Here is a 16,229-nt window from a genome sequence, read left to right as displayed (position 1 = left end):
CTATCATTGCTGATGGGTCTGAATATAGAGCAAATATGCCTGTAAGCAAATCTCTAATCTCCAGGTGCTAACCGCTTCCAGAATGAGAGACATAAATTTCCAGGATATTCTATTGAACAACTTTTTTAGCATCAAAAGACAGAAACATAGCAGGGATTCTTTTAGCATATATAATATAAGATTTATGTATTGACCAGTTTTCATACAGCACCTACATATTGATCTGTGCCTTACAGGAAATATCTTATCATTCACATCACTCTCAGAGGAGCTTACAATCTATATTCCCTACCACCCACAGACTAGAGTTAATATTGTCAAAAGTCAATGAACCCACCAGTATGCTTTAAGGCAGGCCTGTCCAACCTGCGGCCCTCCAGATGTTGTGAAACTACAAGTCCCAGCATGCCCTTCCAGCTATCAACAGGTTGTCTACTGGCAAAGCATGCTGGGGCTTGTAGTTTCACAACACCTGGAGGGCCGCAGGTTGGACAGGCCTGCTTTAAGGGATGTATTAGTATATTCAATGTACCCATTTGCTTGCCTTGGATTAGAAATGACTGGACCTTACAGAATTACTGTGAAGAAGGCTTGTATGGTCAACTAGATAATTTCATTGTTAAAATGCCAGCCATCCGTCGTGATCTGTTCAACTTCCAAACAATACCCAACACTGTGGTGTAACGGTTTCCCCTTAACCAATCCAACAATACACACTAACTTCTTTTTTTTTCCACGGAGTGTCAAGAACACATTTTTTTAAAGCGTCGTTAGAGAACCAGGTGCAAAAAAGGTACTTAAAGCCCAGGTGAGTGAAGAAAGTTATTATAAGATCAGGATATATGTATTGTCGACGAGACACGTTTAAGAGATACTCTCAGATTGGCACGCCATTCTGCCACTGAATAGTGCCACGAGATTGTTGTACACATGATGGCGTCAGTTATATACAGGCCCTTTCAGAGGTTTATAGATATCCGGGGGAAACCCAAATTAAGAGGCCCCAAACCCCCCTTTTCTAAAAAAAAACAAAAAAAAAAAAACATTAAAAATGTATTTTAAATTGATTTTAATGCTTAACTTAGAAATGCTCAAATTAGAAGTGCTTGACTAGTTTCTATTTTTTTTTTTTTTTGCGGCAATCAATTTGGAAAATTCGTCTTGCCCCATAGTTGAGCAATGATAGTTTTTTTACGGTCTTCAACACACTGAACATTTGTTCACCAGCAGCAACAGATGTTGGCAAACTGAAGAAAATGCTCATTGACACTGTGATGTTGGGAAACACCCCAGACAGTCCTAGTTCTAGGATTTCTGTAAGAGGTTCCTTTGCCTTGCTTTATATAAATTCGATTCAGGAAAATTAGTTTGTCGCTGAAATCTTGGGCGATATCTTCCTTGTATTGTTGCTGAAAGTTTTCAGCTGTGGAGCACAGGTCTTCAATACTCATTTTGTTGAACTCCCAAAGAAACTTAAACAAGTTACAAATCACTTCCAATGACGTACATCGACGATTAAGACCAGACAGAATGGAGTCTATAAGGAGGCAAGTTTGGTTGATTATTGTAAGTCGTTGTATCTACAAAGATGACATTAGAACAAATTCAAATTTCGGCAAGTACTTCTTAATGGACTGAATTTCTGATAGCGTTTGTGCAGATGGAGAATTTCAATATTTGATAAAGCCGTTCCCATAGAATGCAAATGATGTACAACTGGTGTAACAGAATCAATGCGTGCAGGCCATCTAGTTGTGGATATATTAGGAACTGAAGATCTGCACAGTTCCACAGTGAGTAATGGGCTCCTTACAGGATTCAGTACAGTCAACACCCACAAGGTTTAGTGTGTGGTTTCCACAGCTGGAGAAAACACAGTATGAATCCAGTCCAGTTTTCTACTTATAAACAATCTACTCCCTTGCGATGTTGCGAATCATTGATCCCGGGAAATCTCAAGGACAAGAGAGGATCTCATGTGTCTGTGTGGATAGATGCATCATGCGCAGAAACAGCAAGAAGCGCATGCGCCACCATGTTTAGGCGCTAGCTTTGAACTTTTATTACTTGGAAATTGCCAAATTAGCAAATGGATAAATATAAAGCACAAAACCAATAAGTCAGAAAATGTTGGGGCCCCCTGCCAGTTGGAGGCACAGGGAAATGTTTTCCCTTGCCCCCCCCTCCTCTAGTAGAGCCTGTTCCCAGGTCAATGAATGCTGCAACATCTATGAGAAAGTCCATTTCACTCAAGTCAATGATTTGTGTTTAGTGTACACACTGCCCAAATGGATATTCTACATTAGTTTTCTTTTTTTTTTTTTTTTAAAAAAATTGTTTTAAAACATCCATTTGAATTAAACTAGGCTAAGTATTTAGGAAAAGAATATACATTGTCATTAGAGCTCAATTACCAATATTGCAGAGCAGCCAATAAGCAGATTTTATATTTTTAATGCAAATTAGACAATGAAAGTCAGATATGGTTTAGAGCGATTTTTTTGCCTAAATGTACTGTTAGAAAGGCCCCTTACCCACTGGCTTCTAATGTTTATAAAAGAGCACAGGATCTACTGACCCACTCTCTGTATATGGTAGCGAGCGGTGAAACACTATCTTATCTTTAACTTCCTTGGCCACAATTGCAATCGCTGGTTCCCACACTACATGTACAAAGTGATCTGGCGTCTTCCTTACGGACAATAGGTAACTATCATACATAAGTCATACTGCCATGGAAATGTATTTCAGCATGACCAGTAAATGACTCTCCTTTGTATAATGATGGGAGCCTCTAGTTAGCCAACACTGATGGTTCTTAGCTAGTGGATGTAGGAAAGAATTACTAGTTACAGCTGTAAACGGCACACATAGATGTTTTAAATTACATTTTTGGTGTTTACTTCCACTTTAAATATATTTACAAGTTTAAAGTAAAACAAAAACAAAAAAAAAAATCACTCACCCTTTCTGTTTCATCCACGCTGACAGATTTTACGACACAAGATGAAGTACAGATCTGGCCGCGGGATATGTCATTTGCGGCATTTTGTGGCGGGTACATAGGCGGCAGCGGGGCTCTCCGTTTCTTTGGAACATCGGAAGGCAGCGTGTTTGAGTCATAGGACTTTGAGACGGTGTTCTCTCTCATCGCATTTGGCGGTTTGGTTTTATTGAGCAGAGGAGTGGCCGGGGCGCTATTAGTCTGGACAGAAGACAGGAACAGGATAATGTTACGGGTGGTTTAAGAAGCAATGGAAAAACAGAACTATATGAATTCCAGGACCTATATGTAGCTCCATGCCCTTTTCTTGAATATGCCAACATAATCTCACTCAATCCCCCCCCCCCTTCCCCAAGTACACTAAACAAAATATTGAGCAAAATGTTGAATAAGCACAGAAAATAATTTTGCTCAATTTTTAAAAAAAATAATAATAAAAGTAAAAGATCAGCTATGCAACGTTTAACTCGTCAGTAAAATATTACTTCAATAGAGACTATTAGGGGCATAGTCAGACACTGTGTCCATTAAAATACAACTGTGCCTTACACATAGAGAAGGCAGCCTATGCCTATGGACATCAATGAGGCGCTGTGTAGCCGAGAGGTGCACTTTAAAAGGAGCAAGTTACATTCCCTGTTTAGGGGTACAAAAGGCGCCTCTTTGAAGCCCTTGCATTTGGTAGTGGGATGAACTTTTATTGCCGGGTAGAGCGATGCCCCCAGTGGAACGGATAACATTATCTTTGATACTCATTGGGCAAGCTGCAGCATCTAAGTTGACATTAACCAAAAATGTACACAGAATACCGACCAACATTCCTGATTGGAAAATAGGGGCAAATTAGGGCATACCCCCAATCCACCCCTCGATCCTACCCATGGCGTAACCATTTTCTGCAAGGTCACAGCCCATTTGGGTAGAGAATGCCTCTTACCACCTCTGAAGATTGGGATGAAAATGTAAGATACAAGCAGTGCAGGACAGAACCTTCAAATTGTACAAACAGAGACTGAGGTTCTGAACGTTCCATTACAAGAGTTGCAACTATATTAGAATATGTTATAAAGATAAGGACATATTTACCTGATCACGTTTCTTTTTAGTACTTCTTCGGAAGAAGTTGAAGAACCGTTTGTCATCATTCTGTTTTATTTCCAGGTTCTGACAAGACTCTGTAAAACATGTTACACACGTTAACTAATAAACATGCTGTATTTACATGACGACAAATGTTACATCTCTTTTAAGATTAATAAATTTGGGGCAGATCATAATGTTATTTATAAGGATAGCGCCACTTAGGACAAACGTGTGCTCACGTTCTTCCCGTCAATGAATTGAAACTGAAGCTGATCAGAACCTTGTTTATCGAGTCTTCAATAAGAAGCACCAAAGTTCTGCCACAATCCGAGATATAACAAAGTCAGGAACTGAGCGCTTGCTTCCCTTTGACTGCTATGTGTAAGTAAACAAGCTTCTGAAGGCCGCACTACATTTCAATCCAAACACTTATCACAGAAAGTACACTCTTAATAAAATGTTTCAAATGTTGCAGAAAAGTCTATTTTACTTAAAGATATTTGGAATAAACATACTTCAGGACCTCATGTTTCAGGTTCATATGACCAGGCCAATATTCACATTTCTCAAGTCACTTTTACTTTATTATGTAATCTACCCAAATTTATTTTAGGTCTGTTTTTTTTGGGACAAGTGAAATATATTATTTCAGTAGAATTGCAGGAAGCTCACGAATTCTGCTTGCTGGAATTCGGTCAAAGAAAATCATCCCGCTAACCTCCGTACCGATCTTAATTTTACAGGGTTGGCAGTAAGAAATAAATAATAATTTTTAAAATGGGCAGCGTGCTCCCCTATCCAAATCCTCAACTAGCCCCAGAGCTGGACAGCCTTGGGCGGTTTTCCAGCATAACAGGGTTACCATGTAAGTCCAGTATACCAGGGGCTCACATGCCATAGTGTAAACTAGCTTCAGAATGTTCCCTTGGCTGGTGCGGCTATGGCTTCCCTGGAGTGACCAGCCCAGTGGCCCCAGTATAATGGACAGGAATCCCACCTATGCCCATTATAACAAAACAGTAAAAAAAAAAAAAACAATAAAAACACACACAAACCCCAAAACCTTCATTCACTTACTACACCCAGGAGCTGTTCAATGCTCTATAGAAACCACAGTGATGGTGTCCAGAGTAGGTAGACGGGGAACATTGCTTTCCATGTACAAATATTTAACTCAAAACATTGTGCGAGAGCGATCTACCGGCCAGGGTCCTGGCTATTACGTAAGGACCAGCCACTGTCAGGTGTTCCCAGTAGCTCGCTGCCCAAATTCTACAGAACGTAACTCTATAGCCTGGTGCTGTAGACCTTTCGGCAGAGCTGGATCCGGAGAGTCCCGGGGGATATTTACTAAACTGCGGGTTTGAGAAAGAAGCAACCAATCAGATTCTAGTTATTTATTTAGTACATTCTACAAAATGATAGCTAGAATCTGATTGGTTGCTATAGGCAACATCTCCACTTATTCAGACCCACAGTATAGTAAATATACCCTCAGGAGATACTTACCTCTGGGCACTTTGCTAATGGTTCGCTCTCTTGCCACTGGTGACAGGGCCCTTTTAACAAATGGGAGGACACATTTTTCATGAGATGTAACTGTATTTGTTTTTATTTTCATATATGTAATTATCATTGGGGGAAAAAGGAAGAGAAACTATTTAAATATAGATTTACACTTAATGATATAACTACTGTAATGAATGTATTCCTGAGACTGTGTTAATTCTGATTACATGGTAAGTAACACAAACAGACTTATGCAAGAACCTGCTCCAATCAGCTCTAATCTGCTAAACCCACAACCACCATTCACAAACTTTGATCAGTTACAGAAAGTTGAGCAGATTTATTTATTTTTTTAGCGTTACATTTAGACTTTGATAATAATGAAAGTGGAGCACTTGCCTTGCAAAGGTGGGGGCCTGAACCCTGTAGGAGATGTAGGAGTCGTTGCTAAAAGGAAAGAAAACCGAATTAAATGAAGATTAAATAAAAACAAAAAAACCCACAAAAATGCTGCAGACAGACAAAAGTAACTTAAATCCGAAATCAATTAAAATGATAAAATTAAACATTTGTATTTATGTCCAGCACAATACGTAAGTAGTGTTTTTACGTGTTGCAAATGGCAAAAAAACAAGTTATTCTGTCTATTGCTATTAAAGGGGTTGCCCACTTAAGGGGGAAATCTCCAAGTGCTCACCTCCTCCCCCCCATGTGACCAATAAATCACATGGCCATGCAGAATGCATGATTATAGAAGAGTTTTTACTAAGAGAACTAAAGAACTGTATTATAGTTTAGCAATCCTACGTCAACAACACATAATCCATATACCACTTACCTTTGCTGCGATCCAATGCATAGAGCTCCCTTAAGCCAAGATCATTGAGAGACTTTGTCAGATCTAGAGGCTTTTGGGACTCGTAGTCATGTAGCAACACTGTAGTACGTGGTTCAAATTCACATTTACTGCAAATTGAGGGGATGAGATCTTGTAGTGAAATAAAGGGGCTGACTCGCATCACCGTCTTCTGTGTTCTTTTGTAGTTTATTACAACGCGGACGGTTTGCTGAGAAACAAAAAATGGTATTTATGAGTTATTTCCAGCTGCACAAACTCAAAGTAATCACATCGCTGGAAGATTTATCTGTAGAAGTGATTAGCGTTTCCATGTTGGCGTACCACAAAAAATCAATATAGGACCCTTAGCTCTGAAAACACCATAGGAGTACATAATATCCCGGGAGGAAGTTTTGGTAAGCGAGTCATGATTCATTTTGGTTGTTCCAAGCATTTATCCACCATAAATGTATTGTCCAATGATTTTTTTTGGCGATGTGCACTTCTATTTACTCCACACTAAGTTAGCAGTATTGGAACCACCACAGTTCATATTCCATTGATAAAATGCTCTGCATTACTTAAGCTGCATTCTCATGTAATGCCTCAATGCACTGTGGTATATGTAGTGTTATAGAACTGCATTCCACTAAACACAGCTCTGCAGAACTACATATTCCACAATGCACTGGGATGTCATGTGACACCGTGTCTAGGATAACAGAGAGTGCACTCTGCCAGTGGAAAATAAACTGTGAAAGATGCTATGCATGCTTAACACACCTTATAACAATAAAAATAGAGGTACATGGGTCCTAGATATGGGAAGAACATCACAGCAAGTCTGGATCAGAAGCCCAATCACATTTATTATTATTTATTATCATTTATCATCATTTATTCATTTATTAATGCAGAACTGCACAGTGGAGAAACACAGTATAGTACAAAGGTGTAAAGGACCAACAGGCAATGTGCAAAACAGGCAAAGGCAAAAATACAACACAATGGTAGGAAATTAAGCATAATACTATACAAAAGACATAATAGGTAAGGTATATAACAATTAAATGTCCAACAGAACAAAGCAAGAGGCATATTACACCGAATCACAGTTGGATGAGACAGGGGAAGACTAAAAAACAGGAGAAGAGGGCATTGTTCGTGTGAGCTTACACTCTAATAAATACTTTTTTTGAGAAACCCTTTAAATCAACAACAAGTAAGAAATGCTTAAAGGCACAGACTATGTGTTCTGAAATTAGCATATCAACAAATCATTATCTGGGTTGTTCCCCAAAATTTGGGAAAGTGATATATCCTCTACAATGGGGATATTACAAGAGAACGTCCATCATCTGTAGATGGTTTGTGTAGCTGTTTACACACTCGCACAAATTCACAGCAGCTATTTGTACCATATGTACTCAGAGTTTTACTACTCACACAAACCTATAAACCACATGACTATAATTCTTTTTGTGGTTTTCCCATGAAGTAATATGAATATGGAAATTGAAATATATACAAAAGCAAATTTATTTAGAAGCAATAAAACTCACCTCTGGCACGATCGGACCAGGCTTTTTATTTTTGTCATCTGGATTTTTCGACTTCAAAACGACACTCTCCACCTCCAGCATTCCTATGGGCGTGTTGGGTTTGAACTTGAGCTGACTCTTATCTGCAGCAATGAGATCTATGGTGTAGGTGGATGGGTTTAAATGGTACTGACCACACAGGAACACAAGCAGGTCCATCGTGGGTTTGCTGTACAAACATAAGGGAAATATTTTCATTCATCAATAGTTATAAAGGGAATGATATAAAGTTTTAAATGATTAAGTGTACTGTTAAATTCAAGTTATCAGCAATCCGAATACCCCCACCAATGACTTCTGATAAAAATGACATCTCGGGACTGTGGTCTAATTCAAAGTGGAGTTTCATCATATCCATGGCGTGTGCTTTTATTATATTTTTCTATCTTTCAATAACGTTGCGCTTATTCCTGGAATTTGTTAAAGCAGAACATCTTATTCATTTAGTGGGTGAAGCCCAAAGGGCAGGGGAGGTAATTGTATTCCAGTATGTCAACTGTGGCGTGACAAGGCAGGAAGTTTATTGGCGAGATGGTAAGGTTTGTTCTCTGTGTAGAAAGCCACACCACTATGGGAGGAGATATTTTAGATTCGAACTATTAGAGATTTAATCTGTTGGTATTAAAGGGGTTGTATATTTAAGTGGCGTTAAACGTCACAGAAGAATTTTACAACTTTGGCACGTCAGTGCTATGAGGAGGGGGAGGTGTTCATTGACAGAGGATGACAACTGATCGGTTGTGACTTCCATGGCACTGAACACTTTCCCCAAAGCATGGCTGTCTGAAAGCTGTCAAATCCTCTGCCGCTTAAGTGGACAACAATGCATTAAATGACTGTAAATATTTTAAATATCACCTAAGCCACTTCATGGAATAAAACAGGCGTCAGCAACCTTTGGCAGGCGTGCTACAAGGTGGCACTGGAGGACATATTGAGAGTCACCCAAGTCCCGTCGCCCGCTCCTCCTCCTTCGTCATAAAGAACAACAACATGTTGTGTAGCGCAGTTCTGCATATTGGGGCTTCTAATAACTCTGCAGGCACCACCAGAGGTTCTCCAAAAGTCCATCAGCAAGACATCGCCCAGCAATCCTGGTATGTTGTATACCACAGACCACCAATGCATTAGACCTCTGCACCCACATTTGGAACGCTGCGTCCTACCCCACTACTGCAACTGGATCCAGCCTGGTCCCCACGCTCTTATCCTGGTGCCTGTTGGGGACACACAAGCCCCAACCATGTAAGTTGGGTATGAGCACACCCGGCACAGAGCGACAACCACTCGTGCGGGTGATCCCCAATTCCCACACTGACACCCTAAGTCGGTGCTCAGCAGGGGCTAATCGACCGTGGCTCTGTGTTTCCTAATGCAAACAAGTGCTGTGCTCAATGTCCTGGCAACCCTAAACTAAACATTAGGAACAAATACCCACCTCACACTCAATTGCAAATACTGCAGAATAAACTTCAAACCATATAGTGCTCACTTCAAATAAAAATTATACCAATACCTGAAAATTTTGTGCTGTATCAGAATCTGTACACATGTAAGTGGGACTTTGCTGCCACATAGTGGCCATTCTGCATATAACAGTTTAATAAACATTCTCCCTGCTAAATTTTAGCAGACTACCTGTGTAACCCTAATAATTTCTAATATAACGTCACTGTGTCCATTAGAGAATTATTTTATTTAACTGCAATCATTCTTCCTTCAGCATTAAAGTTAACATGTTTCTTTATTGGAAGTTTCTTTATCAAAAAGATTATTGTTTTTTAATCATTTCTTTTTTTTTTTTTTTTAATAAATTTCCCCCACCCAATTCTCACCTAGTAGGTTTTTAAAAAGCTGACTTCATACACAAGCTGTCAGTATTAAATCAATGTTTTCTCTAGGACAGTGTTTCTCAAATCCAGTCCTCAGGACCCCCTAGCAGTACATGTTTTTCATATCTCCTTGCTGGAGCAAAGGTGTATTCATTACTGACTGACACAGTGTAGCAGGTGGTATCATTATTTCACTGGTCACCTGGTAATCTTGCACTGTTAGTGGGCCCTGAGGACTGGAGTTGAGAAACACTGCTCTAGAAGATTTAAAAATAAAAAAAAAATCACAAACCCCCCCCCCCCCCCCCCAACGTTTAGAAACGCTTATGACAACGCTCCTATTTTTTCTCAATGTCAGTAAGCAGCAGAAATAGGCTTAAAGCTAGCATACTAATAAGTCAGCACTTCCTATTGGTCAGGAAAGCTGACAAATAGAAGAGGAAGCAGCGGAGAGGACACAGCAAAGCCCATATATGTTCTACAACATCCTTTTGTCTTTCCTGGCCGAACAGGTGGGGGAAATGTATTTAATGTTAGAAAACTCATTTATATTTTCAAAAATAAAATAAAACTCTCTACACCTCCTGGTTATAGGTCCACTTTAAGCCTTTAATAACTATCATCCGATTCCCACGTGTCTGTGGAAGTCAAGTAATTGGATGAAGTAAACCAAATTGATTAATATTGTTTTACCGTGCGATTGCAATTGATACGCCACGTGTTAGGACGTAATCGCACAGGTTAATAACACACACATTTACATTCACACTTGCACTTGTAAACAACACACGTCTATGAAGGTTCTGATCCACATTTGTTTATTAGTAAAATGTATTAGAGATTGTTTATACATAAATGATAATATATTAAAGGTATCTAAGACTCAGGATATAGGAAGTGTATCATGTTTAGTGTCATTTTGATATGCACATTACCATCTCTAATCCGCTACTTTCGGCTTTGCGATCGCTTCCTGCGATCAATAGTTATGGAAGCTAAAAGATTAATGGTCAAAATGACACTGTGTAGAAACTGGTTTAGATCAGTTTCCTTAAGCGCCACATGTTCAGCAGTTAAGGGTGAGGTGGTCACACCTTATCAGAGGAATCCTTTGAATGAACCTATGATCAACAAGCAACTGGAACATCATTAACCCTGAGCCAATGAAGACCCATAGACGTGATGCTTATAAGCACCCTGGCCATTGTTCTCTCTCTCTGATCCTGACTACAGACAACATGACTTATCCTGGGTGAAGCTCATTAGAAAATGTAACGTATTCTGTGTTTTTATACTTTCCTGCTTTAGTATAATATCTTTTATGCATAAAAATGGCTTATTATAAATCCTGCTATATTATGCAATTAAATATCTTTGTGCTTTGGAACCACACTAAATCGCATTGGACAATGTTTATTTAATAAGCGATAAAATGACTTTAATATGTCTCACACACATACCTGCCATTCACGATAGTTGATGTGAGTCTGTCACCAGGAAGAACTACTTTTAACTCAATGTCTCTATCGATAATATTCTCCTTTTGATCCATGTTATATTGTCCTGTGTCCCCTGAATCAAATGATGGCAAGCTGTCAGAGTACCTGGCTTCTCCGGGAGGAAGAGGAGCCTTGCCTTTGGCTTTTTTCCTAAAAATACAAGACAAATAAACAGTTTGTGTTAAATAGATTTCCAGCTGGCAAGTCATTTCTATTCATAATGTGTCAAAGGGTCACATTTTTCAAATATGTTCTATATTCTTAAAGGACCACTCAACCAACAAAACTTACATAAAAGCAACTACGAACATTTAAATAGTTAGAAACATAGAAGTTGACGGTATATAAGAACCGCTTGGCCCATCTTGTCTGTCCAATTTTTAACCTATTGTAAACTCAAACCTTCTTTGATCCCTTATGCTTGTATAATATATATATATATATATATATATATATATATATATATATATATATATATATATATATATATATATATATATATATATATATGCCTATAAGTCTATCCCAAGCACATTTAAATTGCTCTACCGTTATTAGCCTCAACCATCTCTGATAGGCGGCTAGGTAACACCTATTCAGATTAACACACTTCTGGCAAATGCCATTTACAAGGCTGTGGAGCAAACATGATCCTGTGCTGAGTTCTAATAAGGGCAAAACAGTCTCTCTACATGTTGGAATTCTGTTTCAGCACAAGTAAGTCATTGCTCTAAAAACCCATTGACTCAAATAGTTGCCATGTATATGCATATCCCAGAAGTCTATTCTCCTGCATAGGGGAGGCTTATTTGCATGTTCTGCTGTTAAGTAGCTTTAAAAGCTCCCTGTTTAAAGTGAGCTTAAAATTCACAAACATATATTCCGAAAACGTCCGAATCTCAACAGAACTATAGATATTTATAACAAAGATTGTCATCTGTCAGCAATCCCTTTGAAGTACGTACATTTCTATGTTCACTCTGATTGCTCATATATACTGCCGATGAACCCTACATGCAGGGTCTGATAAGCTGCATTAGTAGCGCAGGGCAAATGTACCACGTGCATATAAAAAGCACACCTGTACATGTCTTTAAAGTCACCAGTTACAGCAGATTAACAATTACTTTTCCAGCGGTTAACTATATGTATTATAGGCCATTTTATGAAGAAAAAATTTTTTTTTAATTATCTTTATTTACCGATAATGACACAGATCAGAATATCTGTATAAAGCTCAACAATGAAACCTGGTTTAGCACCACTCAGTGACGTCACGGCGTCCTATGTGTAGAAACATGTTGGAAATGTGCATCCTTGACGGTATACAGGTCTATTGTATATATCCAGTAAGTGATATAAAGGAATATTCTTAGTTGTATTTTTTGCATTGTTTTCTTCACATTCTATATCAGACAATGATTCATGCCAGGAAGACGTAAAAACTAAAGATTACCAGTAGGTGGACACTACACAGTGGAACCCTTGATCTACCATTGGCGACTCTTCTTATCTATATATGGAGGTATTTATTGTGTGTGAAGATATTTCTGGAATTTTTAATCTACATCCAGCCTTTCTAAAGATACCTTGTGTGTGTGATCATATCTGTAGGCTCATGGTTGTTCTTTATTTTCTTTTATCCCATTCTGCCATTAGTCACTGTATGTTTCCATGCAGATGAAGAGAGTAACAAATAAATAGAAGTCCCAGAAATAGACAGACAGATGGTAGAGAAAAATAGGCAAAAATGGAACTGGTTGCTGTGAGAACTCTTAAAGAATCATATAAGCAAAAAAGTAAACAGCGCTATAACCAATAACATGAATGAGTTCACAAAATGGTAAAAAAAACAACTGATTTATTGGATTACAGACATAAAAACATTAAATATAGATATATAGTCCACATGATAATATCACATCGCCTGAATACATATATACTTATATAGGCTCAATGTGAACTCGATACAAGTCACAGCTGATAAGTAGATGTTGAAGTGAATCACATTGTATGCCGGTGTTCTAAAAGGGGTTATACCATAGAGTCCTGTGGATGGTAATGAATAATTCATGAACCTAGTCCACTCTAGATAAAGAGTATACAATAAGCATGGGGACTACAATCTTACTGACAGATCTATCCAAGTCTATCCACCCTAATAAATTCCATATGAATCTCCTGGAACAACCTCTTCCAAATGATACAAGTGATCCAATAGATGTCAGTCTAACTGCTTCGCTAGGTACATAAATGTCCATGACAAAAAAAGTGTTGAAAGAGTCCGGTAAAACAGGGTACCTTAGGGTAAGGTGAACAAACCCACTTCTTTCGCTCCCTCCGGTCTCCGATGTGAACAATGAACAGCCTAACTAACATGGATTGGCATTCGTGGTATAACCCCTTTTAGAACACAGGCATACAATGTGATTCACTTCAACATCTACATATCAGCTGTGACTTGTATCGAGTTCACATTGAGCCTATATAAGTATATATGTATTCAGGCGATGTGATATAATTTGGACAATATATCTATATTTAATGTTTTTATGTCTGTAATGCAATAAATCAGATGAAGAGAGTAAACTGTTTGAGAAGACATCCTAGCAGATAAAAAAAAGCCTGCTTTTATCTAACCTATTTAAGAATATTATGTAGATACAAAGTAACACACTAATACAATTATATATATATATATATATATATATATATATATATATATATATATATATATATATATATATATATATATATATATATAATCTTGTTTAGAAAAAAACCAGCATGGATCTCTTTAGTGATCAGCCACAATTGTTCCAGAGACAAGATTTCTGCTTAATATCAATTGTTTGACTTTTATCTGTGAGTAGTAGCAATAACAATCTCCCTACAGTCCTCCATACACGGCATGGGCATCAAGATCACTTTCAAATTTGGCCACATATGTGAGCAACCAAGCTGGATGAGATCTGTCCGTTTTTGGCACTTGGGCAAAATATTTGGATCAGTTCCCGCTGTCAGGGCATGCTGGGAAATGCTGTCTGACGATGACCACCATTAGTCAATCATCTTCCAACATCTACAAATCATGCTCCATTCACATGCAAGAACAGGAGATGGCATCAACTGGGAACATTCTTCTCTGTGGTAAACGCTTCTGCTTAATCAAAAGAACCTGCTCTTTTCTTCAGTGCAGTGAAATGTAGCGCACATCACAGAGCGATTATCAGACAAACATTATCTTCTGATAATATAATAACACTGTGGATCATTATCAGACATTCCACTCATTGTTAGGCCGCCCAAGCAACAATATTGGACCAATTGGCCAATACTGAAGTGTATGCAGCCAGCCTACACTAATTGTTCCTGTGAGGTTACCTCTTTGGCGGTAAAGTAGATAAGAATGAAGTGACATTATCTGTCAGAGCTCAGCAAGTAACAGGGCGTGCTGTATTTGACTGAAGACGTTACTGTTTACATTAGTTGTCTAAACTGGCAGGAATTCATTTTCTGCGGTTTGATCTTGGGATGCATGTGACCATCTTTCAATGCTCTTGATTTACCTAATAGATGTAGGCTACACAAACATGTAAACCAGGCTTTGGCTTTAGTTAGTCTCAATTCAAATATCAGCAATAGAATTGTGTTTGACTGAGAATACGGTAACCCATAATTGCCTACTTTCCCGAAATGTCTGGGAGACTCACACATTTTTGGGAGTTTTCCCAGACTCCCAGGAGAGCAGGGCAACCTCCCGCATCCTGCCCATTTCGTTAGTGAAGTGGGTGGGGCGGGGCTAAATGTGTCACCCTGGCCCTACCCTCTGCTGTAACAGGTCAAAATTGGTATTGTTTAGCAGATGGGTGGGGCTTAATGACAAGAAACACGTGGCCACGCCCTCAAGACACTGCAGAGAGAATTCCCCTCCCGAAGTGGGGGGATCTCCAAAGTTGGTAAATAAGCGGTAACCCCATTCAAATCTCAGGCAAAATAGTGCAGCCACTGTTTCCTATGAAATCTTAAAACATATGTAATATGTGCTATATTTCAATGCACTGAAAAACAGTTTCTTTGGAACAAACAGGTGAGTTTGCCATAGAAAACAAGGTTCCCTGTGGCTCCTCTTTTTCGCCTGTGCTTTAAGTTCAGTTACACCACAGTAACATAGCTTGTACGGGACTGATTAAATCTTATTGCTGACTGATTACTGCATACTTGTACAATGTTAGAACGCGCCAGCAATGGCTTCTGTGCATCTGAATTTAAATTATTGTACGACTCGAAAACAATAAAAAATAAAAAAAAATACTCTGTTAATATCGTAACTACAAGAATAAAAAAAATGCAGTTCTTGTAACACCTTGTAAAATCACAATCTACCCTAAGGCAATTGGCAGGACATGAAATCTGGTTTCTTTGACTTCGGTCCCCAATAGTCCAGCTCCATTTCCTTCCTACCAACAGAACTCTTATTTTTTATTTTTAAAAATAAAATAATTAAAAAATAAATCTATCCTGGGAGTACATTTGAGCAGCAGCCTGCTTGACATCTCTACCCATACAGGTCTACAAATAACTGTATCAATATTTATGTTAGTCACTGCAAACAAACGCTGGTAACTTAGAAATAATAATATGCAGCCTGACCACGTGGCAGATTTAAGTAAATCTACTTAATTCATGGATACTAAAAAGAAGCTATTAATCGTACAGCTTGCCTTTTAATCAATTGTATTTTTAATTAAGGAAAAATATAAATATGTTTTATCATTATATATATATATATATATATATATATATATATATATATATATAAGTTTCAGATGTGAATTCACAGCCAGTAGCGGCCAGCTAGTA

General features: G+C 38.4%; 1 protein-coding gene across 4 annotated transcripts in view; it reads right to left on the bottom strand.

The window, feature by feature from the left end:
* The window catches only part of COBLL1 (cordon-bleu WH2 repeat protein like 1), a 113,145-nt gene that overhangs the window by 21,635 nt on the left and 75,281 nt on the right, over window positions 1-16,229 (bottom strand). For all 4 annotated transcript variants that reach the window (XM_075180737.1, XM_075180739.1, XM_075180736.1 and 1 more), the window contains exons 3-8: window positions 11,328-11,516; window positions 7,997-8,204; window positions 6,435-6,663; window positions 5,996-6,043; window positions 4,091-4,179; window positions 2,966-3,205 (exon numbers count right to left, since the gene is read on the bottom strand). In XM_075180737.1, coding sequence (XP_075036838.1) covers window positions 2,966-3,205; window positions 4,091-4,179; window positions 5,996-6,043; window positions 6,435-6,663; window positions 7,997-8,204; window positions 11,328-11,516 — 1,003 coding nt within the window. The remainder of the gene's footprint in view (window positions 1-2,965; window positions 3,206-4,090; window positions 4,180-5,995; window positions 6,044-6,434; window positions 6,664-7,996; window positions 8,205-11,327; window positions 11,517-16,229) is intronic.

This window comes from Mixophyes fleayi, chromosome 7 (genome assembly GCF_038048845.1).
Source record: "Mixophyes fleayi isolate aMixFle1 chromosome 7, aMixFle1.hap1, whole genome shotgun sequence".
Classification (NCBI taxonomy): Eukaryota; Metazoa; Chordata; class Amphibia; order Anura; family Limnodynastidae; genus Mixophyes; species Mixophyes fleayi.
This window is presented reverse-complemented; position numbering and strand designations above follow the sequence as displayed.